Below are 19,690 nucleotides of genomic sequence, written 5' to 3' on the forward strand. Positions count from 1 at the left end.
CCTCAAGCAGGCAAGAAATGTAGTGAAGAAATGAAAGGAATGAGAGGAAGATTCTTAGGTCTAGTTTTCCATGAAAACACCTTCAATAAACACTCACAAACACAAACACTCTTAACCGACACCAAATACGAAGAAAAACCCGAAACTCGTTTGTTGCTAGTAGAATTCGAAGAGAAGTGTCCACCAGGAGGTGGTGACTCGGTCATTCTTTACACAACAAGTTTAAGAGGTATACGTAAGACTTTCGAAGATTGCAACACAATTAAGTTCCTTTTAGGAAGTTTTCGGGTGTTGTATGATGAAAGAGATGTTTCCATGCACTTGGAGTTCAGGGAAGAGTTGTGGCGGACATTGGGCAGAAGGATGGTGCCGCCAAGGCTGTTTATAAAAGGGCGACTTATAGGCGGGGTTGATGAGGTGGTTGGGTTCCATGAGCAAGGGAAGCTTGTGGACCTTTTAAATGGGATACCCGAAAGTCCGGCTGGTGGGCCATGTAAAGGGTGTGGCGGGATGCGGTTCGTGCTTTGTGGCTCATGTAGTGGTAGCCGAAAGGTGGTCTTGGAGGATCAGGATCCCGAGTTGCGAATTAGATGTCTAGAGTGTAATGAAAATGGGTTAATGAAATGTCCTATTTGCTTTTGATAGGGTATCAATAATTTTCTCGGGTAAGGTAAATATGCGCTAGTGATATTCGTATCATGTTACGTCACTTTTTTATTCTTTTTATATAACGGGTGGGTTGATGTACTATGCGTATAATAGTGTATTTAACGTGTGGGCATTCGCATTATATGGTGCGTTTAACCTATGTGTATTGTTGCCTAGACTGGTATACACTTCATTACATTTGAAAATGAAAACAAATGATCAAATAAATCCGAACATGTGAGAACAATGCGTCTTACATTATATCATGTTTACTATGCGGTTTTTATAGTTCTCAACATATTACTGACCAAAGCAGTTACTTGGTGGGCTGGGTCACTCATTTAAGCTAATCTTCATTATGGGTTTCCATGTGTGTAAAGGTTGAAGGTGGTTAGAAACTTTATGCTAATTACCTTGTTAAAATAATAGAGTATTCGGTGTAAAAGTCAAAATTCACTAACAAAACAATTTATAATTATATCTAACCACAACTTACAAACATATTACTTTAATTATATATTATATATAATGTTTAAACATATAAGAGTGGATTGAATTTGAATTGTTGTGTTAAAGGCAAAATCAAGAAAATTTTAAGCACGCGAACATTTGAGTCGAGAATTAACACGCTTCATTCGTTTTTTTTTTCCTATAAATTTGGGTCACTTGCCCCCCGATGTTGCTACGTTTCTAAAAAGAGCTCAGTGAGTCATGCCCAATTCTTATCGACTTTGAAAAACGATAACTTTGTTTTCAGTATAATTGGATTTGTCATTCAAAAGGGATGGCTGTGCAGCTTGTTACTCGTTTACTTGCTTCTCAGTTGGTAAATGATTCCTTTTATTACTTTTAATAAAGTTTGATTTTCTTTTAAAAAAAAATTAATCTCACTAGACACTAATAGGAACACTTATGGAAGTATTGTATTATATTCATTCAAAACCATTTTTTCCTATCACTAAATTAAATAATCAAATTGCTAACTTATGCCTATCTTAGTCAAAATCATTACTTGTCAAATATTCAAATACTATTTAATATATTATTTTCATCCTAATTTCCGAATGAACACTATCATACTGATAGTCAATTAGTCATCGATCGTAGCCAATTTCAATTGGTATTTGATGTTGAATAACACACCAATTCTAATAATAAAGCTTTCAATGGGCAAGTCAAAATTCACCAAGCATTCACATGTTCATACTTTTCTTTAGGTTATATAATCAAAGTTAAACCTAACATTCAAGTTAAGAATTGGTATGCTCGTATTTGGCTAACGACCAAACTTGTTTATTAATCAAGAAATCTGACTGTAAAATTTGATTACATTGTCCCTACCCTTAATCACGGTATATATAGCAAACCTATTCACGTTCAACTACAGCTAGTACTCAATTAATTATCTAACATATATACTATCATAATCGAGCCAGGGTCTCACCGGAATCAGCCTCTCTATTCCTACGGGGTAGAGGCTGTCTACATCTTAACCTTCTCGGACCATACCATAGCTTTGCTATTGTTGGGATTTACTGAGTGCGATGATATACTATCGTAACATGATTAGGATTCTAAAATAATTATTTGCAAACTAATTAATATTATTTAATATATTCCTTGCACCCCAAGGAATCTTCCTTAGTCATCCCACGCATTGAGCCATAGACGAATCTTTAAGCTATTATTGGTTGGTGTATTTTAACGACTTCGTTCTATTTTTTAAAGATTTTTGTGCCGACTAAATTTCAACCTTGTTAGCTGGTTATGCTTATTTGGCAATGCTTGATTGTTTAGTTCTGGATATGTCGAATACAAACATGTTCAAAGGGCAAGTCATACTTTCCGTTAGCCCAGCTAGCAAATTGGCTGCTAACTGTCTCATCTTTTATCGCATTTGTTCTCAACGGTCCGTGACTAACAAAATCCTAACGCCGTCACTTGCAGGTCGTCGAAAAAACGCTTTTGGTTGGAAAAGTCATTTTTTTGTCGGAAAACTCAATCTGAAGTTTTGAACACTGCCACCACCACCAACTAACTCACAGCCAACCAACCACCACTACTTGAGCACCACCAATCGATTCCGATGTTGGTTCTAGGGTTCCGACGACCTCAATAATTATGGCTTCTACTAGAAAAAGGTTCGATCCCATGTTACAAAAATGCTTGAGACGAAAATGTTGAGTCTTTGCTTAAAAAATGTGAATTTTCTGGCTAAAAACATTTTTCCAACGACCTACAACTAACTACGTTAAAATTCTGTTAGTCGCAGACCGTTAAAAAAATATGATAAAATGTGAGATTGTTATCAGCCAATTCATCAGTTAAAATTGACAGCGACCAAAAGATAATAATTAAGATTAATTAAAACCAATACACCTGTTAAATATTCAGATGCTCATACTTTACTGTGACTTTTTTTTTTCTTTCTTTCTTTATATTGGTTGAACTCTAAATTTTATTCAAACTCGTTTACTAATTTTTTGTTGCCTTTCAAAATTTCCACATAGAAAAAGTAACTTAAAAGTCATTTATGGACAGCATGATGTATAATATAAAATAATTTTTATAAAATTTTTGCTTGCTACTGCTCAACAAAAAAGCTAGATCACAACTTATTATAAAATTTAATTATATACTGGACAAGTACTTAATTAGTCAACACTGGCTAGTTCCCAATTCATTTGGGGACAACTATATAAACAAGCTTAATAACAATAATTTCTACCATGCAAACCATCAAAAATGGAAGCCTACCTCACTACTTCCATTGCACTAATCACCATTGTCTTCTTTCTTTACAACCTCGCCACTCGTCCCGGTGTCACCGCCAAAAACCGCCTTCCTGAGCCATGGCGGCTCCCCATCATCGGTCACATGCATCACTTAGTCGGTACGTTAGTTATATTCTTGTGTTTAATATTTATTTAGAATCAGGTGGTTTTCAGAAAATATTGTACATCTAGAAAATTTCTCCTTGCACAAGCGTATCCGAGCCTTTAAAACACAAAAGTTGGAAGGTCTTGTCTCTTGTGTTCAGCTTTTAAGTTTCACAAATAACAGAAATTCGCCGTTCAATAAAAAAATACAAGTGGGTTCAAGCTATGTCTATAGATTGCAATCATATGTCTAATTGAGTTGAATCAACTCTAAAGAGACTTTGTTTTTGAAATACTTTGGTTGGGTGCAATAGTTACCCACTGCAATAATCACAATGGGTAAAAAGAAACATGAAATGATCATACTGTTGAAAAAAGATACAAAAAATACGGCTTTTAGGTTTTTTTTATATTATGTCAATTCTAAAAATAATAATTAATATTAATCTTTTAATTATATTTTATTTTTATTTAGTTTGTAATTTGTTTTAAAATAATATATATTAATTGTATAATAAATAAATAAATAAATAAATAAGTAAATAAATAAAAAGGATGAGTGAGTGAGTTAGCAATGTGATGATGTGACATCAACATGACAATGATGTGGTCGTTGTCGGTTCTAACTAACGAATTGACTGATAACGATCCCATCTTTTATCATATTTGTTCTCAACAGTCCGCGGCTAACAAAATGATAACGCCGTTAGTTGTAGATCGCCGGAAAAAAACGTTTTTTACCGGAAAAGTCAACATTTTTATCCCAAACATCTCTGTAACCTTAGATTGGAATATAGAAACCTCTTTCTAATAAAACCCTAATTCTTGAGATCGCCAAAACCCGAGAACCGTCGTCGGAATCGATTGGTGGTGCTCAAGTGGTGATTGGTTGGTGGTGAGTCACTTGATGGTTGTTGTGATCAGGTTGAGTTTCCCGACAAAAATGTGGCTTTTCCGACCAAAAGCGTTTTTCCGACAACCTACAACTAACAACGTTAGCATTTTGTTAGTCGCGAACCGCTGAAAGCAAATATGATAAAAAGTGAACTCTTAATCTAACAATTTGTTAGTTGAGACCGCAACAATCAAAAAATAATAGTTTGAATTAAAAAAACCAATATACCGTTAAACAATATATTTTTTTCTATTGCATAGGCACCATGCCACATCGTGGGATTATGGAGTTAGCCCGAAAATATGGATCATTGATGCATCTACAACTCGGTGAGGTCTCGGCAATAGTAGTGTCATCTCCGAAATGGGCTAAAGAGATATTAACCACTTACGACATCCCCTTCGCGAACCGGCCCGAGACATTAACCGGTGAGATTATCGCATACCACAACACGGACATTGTTCTCGCGCCCTATGGCGAATATTGGAGACAACTACGCAAGCTTTGCACTTTGGAGCTTCTAAGTGTAAAAAAAGTGAAGTCGTTTCAATCGCTTCGTGAAGAGGAATGTTGGAATTTAGTTCAAGAGATCAAAGATTCGGGGTCGGGAACAATGTTTAATCTTACCGAGGGAATATTTAAAGTGATCGCAACGGTTATGAGTAGAGCGGCTTTTGGTAGAGGAATCAAGGACCAAAAGGAGTTTACGGAGATTGTGAAAGAGATCTTGAGAGAAACGGGCGGGTTTGATGTGGCGGATATATTTCCTTCCAAAAAGTTTCTACATCATCTTTCGGGTAAAAGAGTGAGGTTAACGAGTATTCACAACAAGCTTAGTAGCTTAATTAACAACCTTATTTCCGAACATGCTAATAACGTTGGGAAATCGAACGAGACATTGCTTGATGTGTTGCTAAGGCTCAAAGATAGTGAGGAGTTCCCTTTAACAATCGATAACATTAAAGCCGTCATTTTGGTAAGCATCCGTGTTTTTTTAAGAATTCAAAAGAACTGAAAAACAGTACTGATGAATATTAAATAATATTTTCTATGTATTGAATAACTAAAAAACATATTTGATAGCAATAATAATATTAATAATAATAATAATAATAATAATAATAATATGCCAAAACATTCAAAATCAGCATAATTACATTACATGTGTTTCCGCAATCATAGTTAAGGTTAATGAATAATTTAGGACATGTTCGGGGCGGGCACCGACACTTCCTCTGCCACCGTTGAATGGGCGATTTCCGAGCTAATAAGGTGCCCGAGAGCGATGGAGAAGGTACAAGTGGAACTAAGGAAAGCACTAGAAGGCAAAGAGAGAATAAAAGAAGACGATATTCAAGACCTAAGCTACTTAAACCATGTGATCCGAGAAACACTACGGTTGCACCCTCCACTACCGTTGGTTTTGCCAAGAGAGTGTCGACAACGAGTGAATTTAGCCGGATACGACATAGCAAACAAGACCAAACTTATTATCAATGTTTTTGCAATAAACCGAGATCCTGAATACTGGAAAGATGCAGACAGTTTTGTCCCTGAGAGGTTTGAAAAAAGTAACACAAACATTGTGGGTGCGGATTATGAGTATCTTCCGTTTGGGGCTGGGAGGAGGATGTGTCCGGGATCTGTACTCGGTTTAGCCAACGTACAACTCCCGTTGGCGAATATGCTTTATCACTTTAACTGGAAACTACCCAAAGGTGCTAGCAATGACCAACTAGACATGACCGAGAGCTTTGGAGCCACGGTTCAAAGGAAGACTGAGTTGATACTTGTACCAACTTTTTAAAAATAATAATAATAATAATAATACATGTGGTTAATGTGAATTGACTTGTAAGGTCACTAATTTGTGTTATGTGCTTGATTGTTGCAATGTTGTAAGTTTTAACAAATATTTAAAAATTGTGAGTTGCAACAAATATTTAAATTTTCTTGTGAGTTGTCTTATCATGTATTGAAGACTTAAAAGTAACTATTGGATTAAGGCCCAAAAATCTAACACAAAACACAAGATATTTGAATAACTCATATAATTACAAATGAAAAACATATAAAATACAATAAACATCTACCTCTATTTATATTAAACTTAACTTATTTACTACTCCAACTCTATTTCTAACAATACTCAAATACATAATAAATTAATATAACTTATCTCTTTAACTCTTCTTTTTTTTTCGAACGGTGACTTTCACATTTAAGTTATCTCACTGCGTGAACACGTCGGGCCCCACCATCCCACTCAGGCCAACTATGTTGACATGATCGGGATCCACGTTGGCATCTGAGTTTGGCTTGACGTTCCCGGTAAAATCCAGTTGGCTCACCTCGCCCGAAGGCACGACAGGCTTTAATGCTCTGGTAAAATCCGGTCTGAATCAGGATTCGAACCCGGGACATCCGGGTCATCCATCATGTTCATGGCCATTGGGGCAAGCCCCGCTGGTTTATCACTTAACTCTTTTGCTAGCAATAAATTAACTATTTAATTTACAAGTTATTTTTATAATCATTATCTTCTTTTATCTTTAACTGTTTATTTACTTCTCGGTTTTTTATATTAACCTTCATTCATAATTGAAATCAAAATTATGTCATTTTGTAATATAACAAACTCCAAGAAATTGTATAATGAAATAGTCTAGTAGAAAACTAGAAATTGATTTTATAGCCCAAAACTTAAACTGCACACGGTGTAAGCCCAGTCTTCATCATTAAAGTTGATTTTAAAGCCCAAAGTGATCCATAACGCTTCACCCATTTCTAGCGTAGCCTAGAGGTAGGGATGTTCAACGAAACCGGTTCTTGGAACCGAACCGGTGGACCCGAACCGGTTCCTACCCGTTTTTTGTAGGAACCGGACCCTATCTGATTCAACCCGATGATCCGTGACCGGTTCTTGCATTTCTGAGTGGGGGCGGGTAGGAACCGGAACCGAACCGGAACCGGAACCGAACCGGAACCGGTTCATAACCGTTTTTCGGCCGTTGGGGTCAAAAATAGCAGTTTTTTGACCGGTTACGGTACAGGAACCGGGTTAGGAACCGGTTAGATAGGTTAGGGGTCCGAGGGTGGGAGAACTGGTTCGGTTCCCTAACCGGTTCGAGCCTGGAACCGGTTTAAAAGGGGGTTTTGAATATAGGAACCGGTTAGGAACCGGTTCCGGTTCCTAGTCCCAAACCGTTTTGAACATGCCTACCTAGAGGTGCACAAAATACTCGGTTTCGGACCTGACCCGGAACCAGTTCCTACCGGTATCTGACTTGTGAGTTTGACCCGGTCTTGGGTTTCTTCTAGGACCTGTACCAGGAATCGGACCTGAACCGGACCCGCTAGAACCGATTCCACCTTTACTAGGTCAAAACCCGACCCTACCCGAAAACCCGGTCCCAGATTCCGGTTATTGAAAATATCCGGTTTGTACACCTCTAGCGTAGCAATTTTCGAGTCAAGCGGTCCAAATAATTAGTTAATTAAGAAATAAAGTACAATAATTAAGTTGGATAAAAAATGAAAAAGTTAAATGGAAAAACATGATAACTGAAACCACATTCAATTGGTAAATAGTGCTTTAATCACACTTATTTATTAAATATTTGTTAAATAGTAGAATTGGGTTCGCTATCCAAAAGGGGGTTACGGCGCAGCTTGTTGCCCGCTTACCTGCCACTTCATTGTAAATCGTTTGGATGTTTCTATGATATTAAAAAGAGATATGACTTTTGACAACTATATATATATATATATATATATTTAAATAACTATTTGGTTAAATCTTGGCTTTATAAGCTCGTTTAAAGCTTGAGTTTCACCATAGCATAAAAAGACCATTTGCAACGGTCAAATAGGGGCGAAGGGTCACGGGTTTTGTGGTGAAGAAAACATCATATCGCTAGTAGGGTTTGTGGTGGAATGGGAGATATTTGTTGCGGGGAGAATTGAAGAGAGAGAGAGAGAGAGAGAGAGAGAGAGAGAGAGAGAGTATTAACATAACAAATATAGAAAAATGTTAAAGATGAGAGAGAGAGAGAGTATTAACACAACAAATATGGAAAATTGTTCAAGATTAAATAGATAGTGAGAGAGAGAGTATTAACATAACAAATATGGAAAAATGTTTAAGATTAAAGAGATAATGAGAGAGAGAGAAAGAGAGAGAGGGAGAGAGAGAGAGAGAGAGTATTAACATAACAAATATGGAAAAATGTTTAAGATTTAAGAGGTATTTGCATAAGATAAGTGTGCTATTTTTTATTATGAAAACATTTATTTTAACTAAATATTTAAAGATTGATAACTTGATAAATAAATAGTATTAATAAATTACCATATTTTAAAAAATTTGAATTACTAAGTAAATAATTTGTTAGGGATAAACATGGAACGACGTATCAGCAAAAAATGATAGTTTTTTATTAAAAATATAGATAGACATGGATGATATAATGTGATATGATAGGATACGATATGATTCGGGATGATATGATATGATTAGATATGATGAGATACGATATGATGCGGTTTGATATGATCTCATATGATGCAATACGATTCGATATGATACGATATGATATGATATGATATAAAATAATATATCATTACAATATAGAATTACATGGATAGTCCCTATGAAATAGTTATATTACGGTTTTGGTTCATAAGTGTATTTTATTTCACTTTTCATCCTGATTGTTCTCATGTGCAACACTTTTGTTCATGAGGTGGATGTTCTTTAAAATTTCATATTAAATATATGTATAAACACAATGATGGTAAAAAGATGGATGGTCTTAACTTAGTTAAGTTGAGCCCAAGCTTAGTCGAGGTTTGAATCGACTCGTTTACACAACTATTTGCCAAAATCCTAGCATACAATATTGTGTCTATGTGTACATTGTCGTCTATGCTTCGCTACAATCGCGACAATCACCTAGTGTTATCATATGTTGTTGGGTAAACCCCTAGCGTTACACACAACCCATTTAACCACTCTAAGACATCATTCTCAGAACCATAGCTTCTTAGAGCAAAGAATTATACAACGACGCTAATTATAGGAATGATGACAAAACACGTTGAATACATGTTGATGCTTTTGGAGACTGCGTCCGTAGATTGTATGCTCGTTTGAATATCATAGTATTCAGCACTGGCGCATCGTTAGATATATAAATTTTAACTAACGTATTTAGTTACAAAATCTTTTAGTCGTAGTATACGTAATTTATATATACATACACTAGTTACTTATTAAAGAGAGTAAGAGACACATGATGCCTTAAAATAGAAGATAACTTTGTGTAATATGATGACTTCTATAACATATTTATATCTATTATGGTTAAACATTTTTTTTAACTTATACTTACAACATGAAGATACACACACTCTTAATCTCCAACCTTAAACATATTACTATTTTGCTTACGAATAAGTAAACGCACATCGCTTGGAATGCCTTGATCGTATCACCTCAATCAACATTACATAATCGACGTTTCTTCGATAGACACAAAAGAAAAGAGGCATCCCCACACTAGCACGGGAAATATAAGCTAATTTGAGTTAATAAAAACATAATCCGACACAATCTAGGTCAACATGTATCGTATTTAACGAATTGATGTATCCATCCCGTCAAAGATTTCCAAATCCTAAACCTACAACCTATCCACAACAAAAAAAAAATCTCACGTAACGATAGTTAAAAGCTAAATCATACCCATCTTGAAACCCACGTACTTCATTTATTATTCTTTCCTCTTATAAACAACTAACTTGTAACACACGACCCTATACCTCAATCCAACAAAATTAAACACCATAATACCATAAACCACACCTTTAACAAATCATTAAAATTTAAAACTCTCATAACAAAATATAATTTTAAAGGTAGTAAAGTGTAAAGTTTCCACCGACACCCATATCTATCTTAGTCAAAAATAAATAACGAATTAAAATCTTAAACCTACAATCTATCAACAAGGGAAAAAAAATCTCGCGTTAGTACGTTGCTACGTTACAATAGTTAAAAGTTAAATCATACCTAACTCGAAACCACGTACTTCGTTTATTACTCTTTCTTACTATAAACACCTAACTCGAAACACACGACTCTGTACTTCAATCCAACAACACTCATATCTATCTTAGTCAAAAACAAATAATAATAATAATAATAATAATAATAATTCTTTCATACTATAAACACCTAACTCGAAACACACAACCTTATACTTAGAGGTGGGCAAATAAACCGATTAACCGACCTGAAACCGAACCAGTTTGAAACCGATTATGTAGAAACCGGTTTGTTATTTTCTCCATCAAAACCGGTTCCAAACCGGTTAAGCGAACCGAAACCGGTCAAAACCGGGCAAAAACCTTGGCAAAACTAGAATCGAAACCGATCAAAAACCGAACCGAAACTGATCGTCACTGTTCATGAAACCGGTTTCAGCCCGAACCGAAACCGATCATAAACCGTGTTTGACTTTTATTGACCAACCCAAACCGGTTTTATGTTTTAAACCGGTTTATGCACCTCTAGTTATACTTCAATCCAACAAAATTATACACCATAACAACGTAAACCCACACCTATTAACACATCCTTAAAATTCAAAACTCTCATAATAAAATAGTAAAAAAATACAATTTCAAAGGTAGTAAAGTGTAAGTTTCACCAACACTCACATAAATCTATCCTAGTCAAAATCAAATAACAAATAATAATAATAATAACATAATAATGAATTTAATGATCTTCATTCATAATAATAATAATAATAATAATAATAATAATAATAATAATAATAATAATAATAATATATATGTATGTTATATATAAAAGGAAGAAGAAACACAAACACAAAAGACTGAAACAAAACTTGTTGCTTGATTGATGATCCATCGCTTACTAATACAATTCTTGGCACTCTCACTCATCACCCACTTTCACTTTCTCTCTCTTAAATTTATAATAATATTATCCAAAACCCTACATTTTCTCCCTATGAATTCTTACTTCAACTTTAACGTTAACGTTAACTCTTCCTCCGCCAACGGCGAGTATTCCGGCAACCGCACCGGCAGGCTGTTCAGAAGCTTATCGGACCTTGATCAAGAGAAGCTGTATCTTGTTGATCACAGGTAATACTAATAATTAGTTTATTGTTAATTAATTTGTTTGTTATTGATTTGTTTATAATTTAAAGAATTTGGGAAAAAGGGAAAAGGGTTGTTTTTTTATTTAAAACGACCCGTTTTGACCCGAAACCCGAAAATGCCAATGCCCTTTTTTGAATCAACCCGAATTAAAATGACACTTTTTTTGAATTGACCCGTTTGGACCCGAATCTGTTTTGACTTTTGACACAAAACGTCAAAATCCACCCTCCACCCTGACCCGACTCGACCCGAATCAAAAATACCTTTTTTTTGAGTTGACCCGAATCAAAATGACTCTTTTTTTATTCGACCTGAATCTGTTTTGACCCGTGACACAAAACCCACTCGACCCGAATTAAAAATACCTTTTTTTTGAATTGACCCGAATCAAAATGACTCTTTTTAGAATCGACCCGTTTGGGCCCGAACTCGTTTTGACATGTGACCCAAAACCCATCCGATCCGATCCGAATCAAATTTCCCCTTTTTTTGAAACGACCCGAGTCAAGAATATCCGCTTTTGAATCGACCCGAATCAAAATGACTCTTTTTTGAATCGACCCGTTTCGACCCGAACCCGTTTTTCCCCGTGACCCAAAACCCACCCGACCCGAATCGAATCACCCCTTTTTCAATCGACCCGAATAAAAAATACCCCCTTTTGAATCGACCCGAATCAAAATGTCTCTTTTTAGAATCGACCCGTTTTGACCCGAACCAGTTTTGCCCCGTGACCCAAAACCCACCCGACCCGAATCGAATCACCCCTTTTTGAATCAACCCTAATAAAAAATACCCCCTTTTGAATCGACCCGAATTATAATGACCCTTTCTTAAACCGACCCGTTTTGACCATTGACCCAAAACCCACCCGATCCGACCTGACCTGGTACTGAATGCTACTCTGCATTGGTGGTTTTGGTGCATTTGCAGGTGGTGGAATGAGACGAGAGAGGCATTGTTTAAGGATGTGGACGGTGTGTTGTACGCTTCGGGTTCGCGATTCAGTGATGTGCTTGAATCGGAGATTGTCTTGAATATGGTGAGAAGTGCAAGTGGTGGTGATGAACAGCAGTGGGGTTCAGGGAGGGAGTACGCGTTGATTTCGGAATGGATGTTCTACCGGACGCTTAAATGGTATAATTTTTGAAGTTTTGATATGATTGTGGTTGTATGCATTGGTTTATTAAATTTTGATATTATTATGGTCTATACAGAATTTAACCTGTTTTTTGATAGTAAATTCGAGTTAAATATGTGATTCTAGTTTAACTGTGTGCATTGATTTATTAAATTCTGATATAATGTGGTTTTTATTGAATTTATGCTACTTTTTTATAGTGAATTTGAATTAAAGTAATGGTTCTTTGATTTACTGGTTCGGCGTAGATTTATTAAGTTTTGATATCAATGTGGTTCTTGCATTATCTAAGCTGTTGTTTGATGCGAATCTGTATTAAATTAATGGTTCTAGGGTTTATCCGTGTGCGTTATTTATTAAGATTTGATATGAATGTGGTTCTTACATAAATTTTAAGCTGTTGTCGGATGCGAATTTGTATTAAATCGATGGCTTTCTAGGGTTTATCTGTATGCATTGATTTATTAAGTTTTAATATGACTGGTTCTTACATTAGTATCAGCAGATAGCTACTAATTTCCATTTAGATTTGCTGCACATGGTAATTGAACGGAATTTTTATCGGATACTTTTCGTTGGAAAATAAAAAATGCTTCTTTTGGAATTAGGGTAAATCCATCTTTCAAAAACAAGCTTTTTTTTTTAAATAATATTTTATATCATTTGGAAGCGTTTAAGTAGAATCGACAAAATGCAAAGTTCTTCCGACACTAGGGTTTTTATAGAGTAATAACTAGTTTGTTTGCTCGTTGTAGGGGTATGGTACTAAACCCGGTTTTACAACCCTAAATTTATTATGTTTGGGCTTATTTTATTATATGGACTAATACATTGTTATTGGGCTGAGGGGGTTTTGTGGAGGTAACCCTAACTGGGCTAGGCCCATTAGGGTACCATGATGGTGGCCATGAGACTCCCTATATAAGCAGGTCTCCACCTCCTTATTAGAGGTGGGTCATTTCTCAGTAAGAGCCACCACCATATTTTTGTGTCTGTGAACAAGAGATCTTCAAGATCATCTTAGCGGTCACCTCCACACCCCCAAAATGCTATTGCAGGTCACAGCAGCCGGACGAGAAGATGCTGATGTGGTTCGTTCATCTCGAAATCCGTGGAAACATCGTCATGGATCAGGTCAGATTCATTTCGTGCTTCGACATTGGCGCCATCCGTGGGACGGCAATGAACCACACTTGCCTCTCTTCTCGGCCCTCCGGTCTGTTCATCAATATCTCAGGTTTATGGTCTCTTCTTTCAGATATGTTCTATGGAAATCCAAAAGCCCGTAGATCTAAGAATATTTCCAGATCTGGAAATACACAAGAAGAGATACCACCGAACTTTTGGGGAAAACCCTTAGATCTGGAAATCATAAACTCTAGTTATGGTTTTCTCAGATCTGGGTCCGTTTGAGCAACAGCCACACTTCATACTCATAGATCTATAAACCCTATTAGATCTGTTGGTTTTACATAAAACCTACCTGATATGGATATTCAAAATCTTGGGATCGCGCGCGCCCAGGCGATTACTCTACGCCACAGCGGGTCGCATGCGCGCTCCCGGCGATTACTCTCGTATACGCGCTCACGCATTTTATTGGGCTTCACGCATCACGCATTTTATTGGGCTTCACGTATGCTCATGCATAAGTTGCTCACGCATCATGTATGCTCGCGCATCACATCTGCGCGCGAGCATGATTGTACTCATATGGTTGCGCGCCATTGGGAATCCTCATAATATCCCATATGGCTTCGCGCCACTCTTAAAGGTTGGGAATCCTCATAATATCCCATATGGCTTCGCGCCACTCCTAAAGGTTGGGAATCCTCATAATATCCCATATGGCTTCGCGCCACTCCCAAAGGTTGGGAATCCTCATAATATCCCATATGGCTTCGCGCCACTCTTAAAGGTTGGGAATCCTCATAACATCCCATATGGCTTCGCGCCACTCCTAAAGGTTGGGAATCCTCATAATATCCCATATGGCTTCGCGCCACTCCTAAAGGTTGGGAATCCTCATAATATCCCATGTGGCTACACGCCACACTTCAAGGTTGGGAATCCTCATAATATCCCATATGGCTACGCGCCAAGGTTGGGAATCCTCATAATATCCCATATGGCTACGCGCCAAGGTTGGGAATCCTCATAGTATCCCATATGGCTACGCGCCAAACTTAAGGGTTGGGAATCCTCATACCATACGCTCACGCATCACATATGCGCACGCATGTTACACATGCTTACGCATCACATGCTCACACATATCACAGTCTACACGCACGCGCATGCAACATCTGCGCGTGGCGCACAACACAAAACCAAAGTCTACGCGCACGCGCATGCAACATCTACACGTGGCGCGAGACATAAAGTAGCTCGTAAGCCGCCTCACGCGCAAGCTCCACTATTATTACAGCTCATAGGACGCCTCGCGCGCAAGCTTTTACTATTCTTTTAGCTCGTAAGACGCCTCGCGCGCAAGCTCTATTATTATAGCTCGTAAGACGCCTCACGCGCAAGCTTTATTATTCACACAGCTCATAAGACGCCTCGCGCGCAAGCTGTCATTATTCTTATAGCTCGTAAGACGCCTCACGCGCAAGCTCTTATATTCACACAGCTCATAAGACGCCTTGCGCGCAAGCTGTTATTATGCTACAGCTCGTAAGTCGCCCCTCGCGCGCAGGCTTTATTATTCTCAGCTCGTAAGTCGCCCCTCGCGCGCAGGCTTTATTATTCTTAGCTCGTAAGACACCTCACGCGCAGGCTTTTATATTCTCAAAGCTCATAAGACGCCTCTCGCGCGCAGGCTTTTATATTCTCAAAGCTCATAAGACGCCTCTCGCGCGCAGGCTTCACTATTCTCAGCTCGTAAGACGCCTCTCGCGCGCAGGCTTTATTATTCTTAGCTCGTAAGACGCCTCTCGCACGCAGGCTTTTATATTCTCAAAGCTCATAAGACGCCTCTCGCGCGCAGGCTTCATTATTCTCAGCTCGTAAGACGCCTCTCGCGCGCAGGCTTTATTATTCTTAGCTCGTAAGACGCCTCACGCGCAGGCTTTTATATTCTCAAAGCTCATAAGACGCCTCTCGCTCGCAAGCTGTTATTATTATTATAGCTCGTAAGCCGTCTCGCGCGCAGGCTTTATTATTCTTAGCCCGTAAGTCGCCTTACGCGCAGGCATTATTATTCTTGGCTCGTAAGACCCCTCACGCGCAGGCTTTACTATGCTACAGCTCGTAAGACGCCCCTCGCGCGCAGGCTTCATTATTCTCAGCTTGTAAGCCGCCCCGCGCGCCAGCTTAATTATTATTCTCAAAGCTCATAAGACGCCCCTCGCGCGCAGGCTTCATTATTCTCAGCTTGTAAGTCGCCCCGCGCGCCAGCTTAATTATTATTCTCAAAGCTCATAAGACGCCTCTCGCGCGCAGGCTTTATTATTCTCATAGCTCATAAGACGCCTCTCGCGCGCAAGTTTTATTACTCACAGCTCGAAAGCCGCCTCACGCGCCAGCTCAATTATTATTCTCAAAGCTCATAAGACGCCTCTCGCGCGCAAGCTTTGTTATTCTCGTAGCTCGTAAGCCGCCTCACGCGCCAGCTCAATTATCATCCTCAGCTCGTAAGACGCCTCTCGCGCGCAGACTTTATCATTCTCAGCTTGTAAGCCGCCTCACGCGCAAGCTTTATTATTCTTATAACTCGTCACCATCATGAAGAAAACCTCCCAAAACTCTAAAGACAATAGAGACAAGGCCAGAGAAAAGGGGGAAAACCGCCTCACCTCATAAAGTCCAGCACTCCACCTAAACGCTTGTGCGCTTAGGAGCAACGCTGGACTTGGGGGGCTTGTAGGGGTATGGTACTAAACCCGGTTTTACAACCCTAAATTTATTATGTTTGGGCTTATTTTATTATATGGACTAATACATTGTTATTGGGCTGAGGGGGTTTTGTGGAGGTAACCCTAACTGGGCTAGGCCCATTAGGGTACCATGATGGTGGCCATGAGACTCCCTATATAAGCAGGTCTCCACCTCCTTATTAGAGGTGGGTCATTTCTCAGTAAGAGCCACCACCATATTTTTGTGTTTGTGAACAAGAGATCTTCAAGATCATCTTAGCGGTCACCTCCACACCCTTAAAATGCTATTGCAGGTCACAGCAGCCGGACGAGAAGATGCTGATGTGGTTCGTTCATCTCGAAATCCGTGGAAACATCGTCATGGATCAGGTCAGATTCATTTCGTGCTTCGACACTCGTAAAGCATATTAAATCACTTTTACTCTACTTAGGGCATTTTAAATTGTAGGTATCTGTATATTACTTAATTTCCGAGTGTTATACGAGGATAACTAGCTAGATTTTGCATACCCTTATTGCTATTGAATATACAGAGATCCTGAACTCTTAAGTATTCGTTTATTTCACTAAAAATCTTTTTTTGTGCTCTTTTAATTAATCATTATACATTCAAAAAAATATTTTTGGTTAGAATATTGACAATTTACTACCTATTAAATTATGATATAATGTGGTTTATTTGACTAAAAATCTTTTTGTGTGCTCTATTTTGCAGGCATTTTGATAAGAAGAATGCTGAGAACTTAGTAGCCGAAGAAGATAATAAGGCGGACTCGTTTTCCTTACAAGTCAAACTTTCAATTTCTGGGACAAATTCGTTGGCTGTAAAGATTAACGAAATGGTATATAACTAATTCTTTATTTTAAATTATGATATAATGTTGATATATTTTGTTAAAAGTTTATGTAGCTATTATCTACGTTTTGTTATAACTTTTAGACGTCCAGTCAGCCAACATGTATTCTAAATATTTGCCTTACTTTTAATCTGTTTTATTCAGGACAACGTGATTGGAGATTTTAATAAGTGCTGCCAGATATTTGGTGTCAGCTCTTGCTTGGTGAGTGTCTTTTGGCCTTGTTCATTTAAGGGTGTGCGTGGTGTGGTTTTCGGCTAAAACCAAACCGAAAACCAAAACTTCGGTTTTTGGAGTTTTTGAAACCGTTCGGTTTTGGTTATTTTGGTTTTGGTTTTGCGGTTTTTTGTTTTGGTTTCGGTTTTTTCGGTTTTCGTCGAGCTTGAAAATTTTATGACGAAAAAAAATTGGCAAAAAATAATTAATTTAGGTATAAATAATTTTGTTAATTGTAAAATAATAGACTATTATACATTTGAACAAAAATATTTGAGTTACATATTTATTAATTCTTATAAATTACTTAATTTAAAAATAAAAACACAAAAATTTCGGAATTCGGTTCGGTTTTTTCGCTTTCTATTAAAACCAAAACCGAACCATTAGTTCGGTTTTACAAAAACATCAAACCTCACCGTTGGTTTTTGTTTCGGTTCGGTTTTTTCGATTTGGATTTTTCGGTTTCAAATCGGTTTTTTTGGTTACTTGCACACCCCTACGTTCATTTATTCGTTATGATCTTGTGAGTTGTGGACTTTAATAAACTACTTTATATATTTTGCAGTTGAAGATATGGGATTTTTCAGGGCAAATTGCAAAGTTTTTTCTAAAAGGCGGAATGGCGCCTGATAATATTCAACTAGCGAATGAAGAGGTAGTTACTTAGTATAGTATATTACTTACCGAATATAGTTATATGTATAACCGTCTGTTAAACTTTTAGTATGTTACCGCAGGCTCCTTTGGAGTTACAAGTGTATGGTTTATATAATGTTATGGAAATTGAAGACTCGGAAACAGAACCGAAGGCGAATGGTTACTTCGAGAAAGTCGAACCGTATGCCATGCTTAGTGAACCAATACTTGCAAGCAGCTTCAATGAACCTCAGAATCTCGGTTTGACCGGATTATCAAATTTTGGAAACACGTGCTATATGAACAGTGCGGTTCAATGCTTGGCGCATACTCCATATCTTCTTGATTATTTTCTTGGCGACTTCAGAAAAGATTTAAACTTTGAAAACCCTTTGGGCATGAATGTATGTATTTTGCAAATATTGTATCAAAATCGTTAGTTTTTCGAAAATAAAGATTACGAAATTACCCTTTTGCTCATCTTAACCAGGGTAAGCTCGCATTAGCATTCGGAGACTTGCTTAGGCAACTATGGACACCTGGCACCAACTCAGTGAGTCCACGTGCATTTAAGTCGATATTAGCTGGTTTCGCTCCTCAGTTTGGTGGATATAATCAGCATGATTCTCAAGTATGACTCCAATACATTATTATTATTAATAATATTATTGTTTAACTGATATGGTATAATTATAAAGTTATTTACTTTATTTATATATAGGAATTTCTTGCGTTTCTACTAGATGGACTTCATGAAGATTTGAACCGTGTTAAAATCAAACCGTATAATGAAATAAAAGACGTTGATGGAGTTCCAGTCCAAGAAGTGGCGGATGAACACTGGAGAAACCATTTAGCTCGAAATGATTCCATTGTAGTTGACCTGTGCCAGGTCAGCACTCTAGTTATTTTACGATAATCAATACTTAATTTTTGTCATTTTTTATTTTTATTTTTTATTTTTGTTACAGGGGCAGTATCGGTCAACTTTAACATGTCCCGTTTGCACGAAACATTCTGTTACATTTGATCCGTTTTTATATCTATCGCTGCCTTTGCCTTTATCAACAACGAGGACCATGACATTGACCGTGTTGACCACTGACGGGTCAACATTGCCAATTCCAGTTACTGTCACTGTCCTAAAGCATGGGAAGTATACAGATCTTTTTCAAGCTTTAAGCATTGCTTGTTCTTTAAGAGATGATGAAACTTTGCTTGTGGCTGAAGTATGTACTATAAATCTTTTTTTTTTTTTTTTTTTTTTAATTCCTTGTTTTTTTTAGTTACAAAATGTTAAATATAATATTTTTTTTGGCAGATATTTCAAAATAGCATTC

At 37.4% G+C, this 19,690-nt stretch overlaps 3 protein-coding genes across 3 annotated transcripts; all 3 read left to right on the top strand.

Annotated features, from left to right (window-relative positions):
- Window positions 1–30: 30 nt before the first annotated feature.
- Window positions 31–642, top strand: LOC143573253 (uncharacterized protein At5g39865-like). The gene has a single exon (XM_077058183.1). It carries the CDS (start codon window positions 31–33, stop codon window positions 640–642), a length of 612 nt encoding a protein of 203 aa, XP_076914298.1.
- A 2,751-nt stretch (window positions 643–3,393) lies between these two features.
- Window positions 3,394–6,229, top strand: LOC143573252 (germacrene A hydroxylase). Its single transcript, XM_077058181.1, has 3 exons — window positions 3,394–3,541; window positions 4,683–5,398; window positions 5,627–6,229. The coding sequence occupies exons 1-3, from the start codon at window positions 3,394–3,396 to the stop codon at window positions 6,227–6,229; spliced, it is 1,467 nt and encodes a 488-aa protein (XP_076914296.1).
- A 5,124-nt stretch (window positions 6,230–11,353) lies between these two features.
- On the top strand, window positions 11,354–19,636 carry LOC143573254 (ubiquitin carboxyl-terminal hydrolase 8-like). The gene is made up of 9 exons (XM_077058184.1): window positions 11,354–11,601; window positions 12,553–12,756; window positions 17,354–17,480; window positions 17,640–17,699; window positions 18,280–18,369; window positions 18,452–18,754; window positions 18,841–18,981; window positions 19,072–19,242; window positions 19,322–19,636. Exons 1-9 carry the CDS (start codon window positions 11,354–11,356, stop codon window positions 19,634–19,636), a joined length of 1,659 nt encoding a protein of 552 aa, XP_076914299.1.
- The last annotated feature ends 54 nt before the right edge of the window (window positions 19,637–19,690 follow it).

Source organism: Bidens hawaiensis, unplaced genomic scaffold, assembly GCF_021521415.1.
Source record: "Bidens hawaiensis isolate Kalapana, Puna unplaced genomic scaffold, B.hawaiensis_p1.1 tig00026264_1, whole genome shotgun sequence".
Taxonomy (NCBI): domain Eukaryota; kingdom Viridiplantae; phylum Streptophyta; class Magnoliopsida; order Asterales; family Asteraceae; genus Bidens; species Bidens hawaiensis.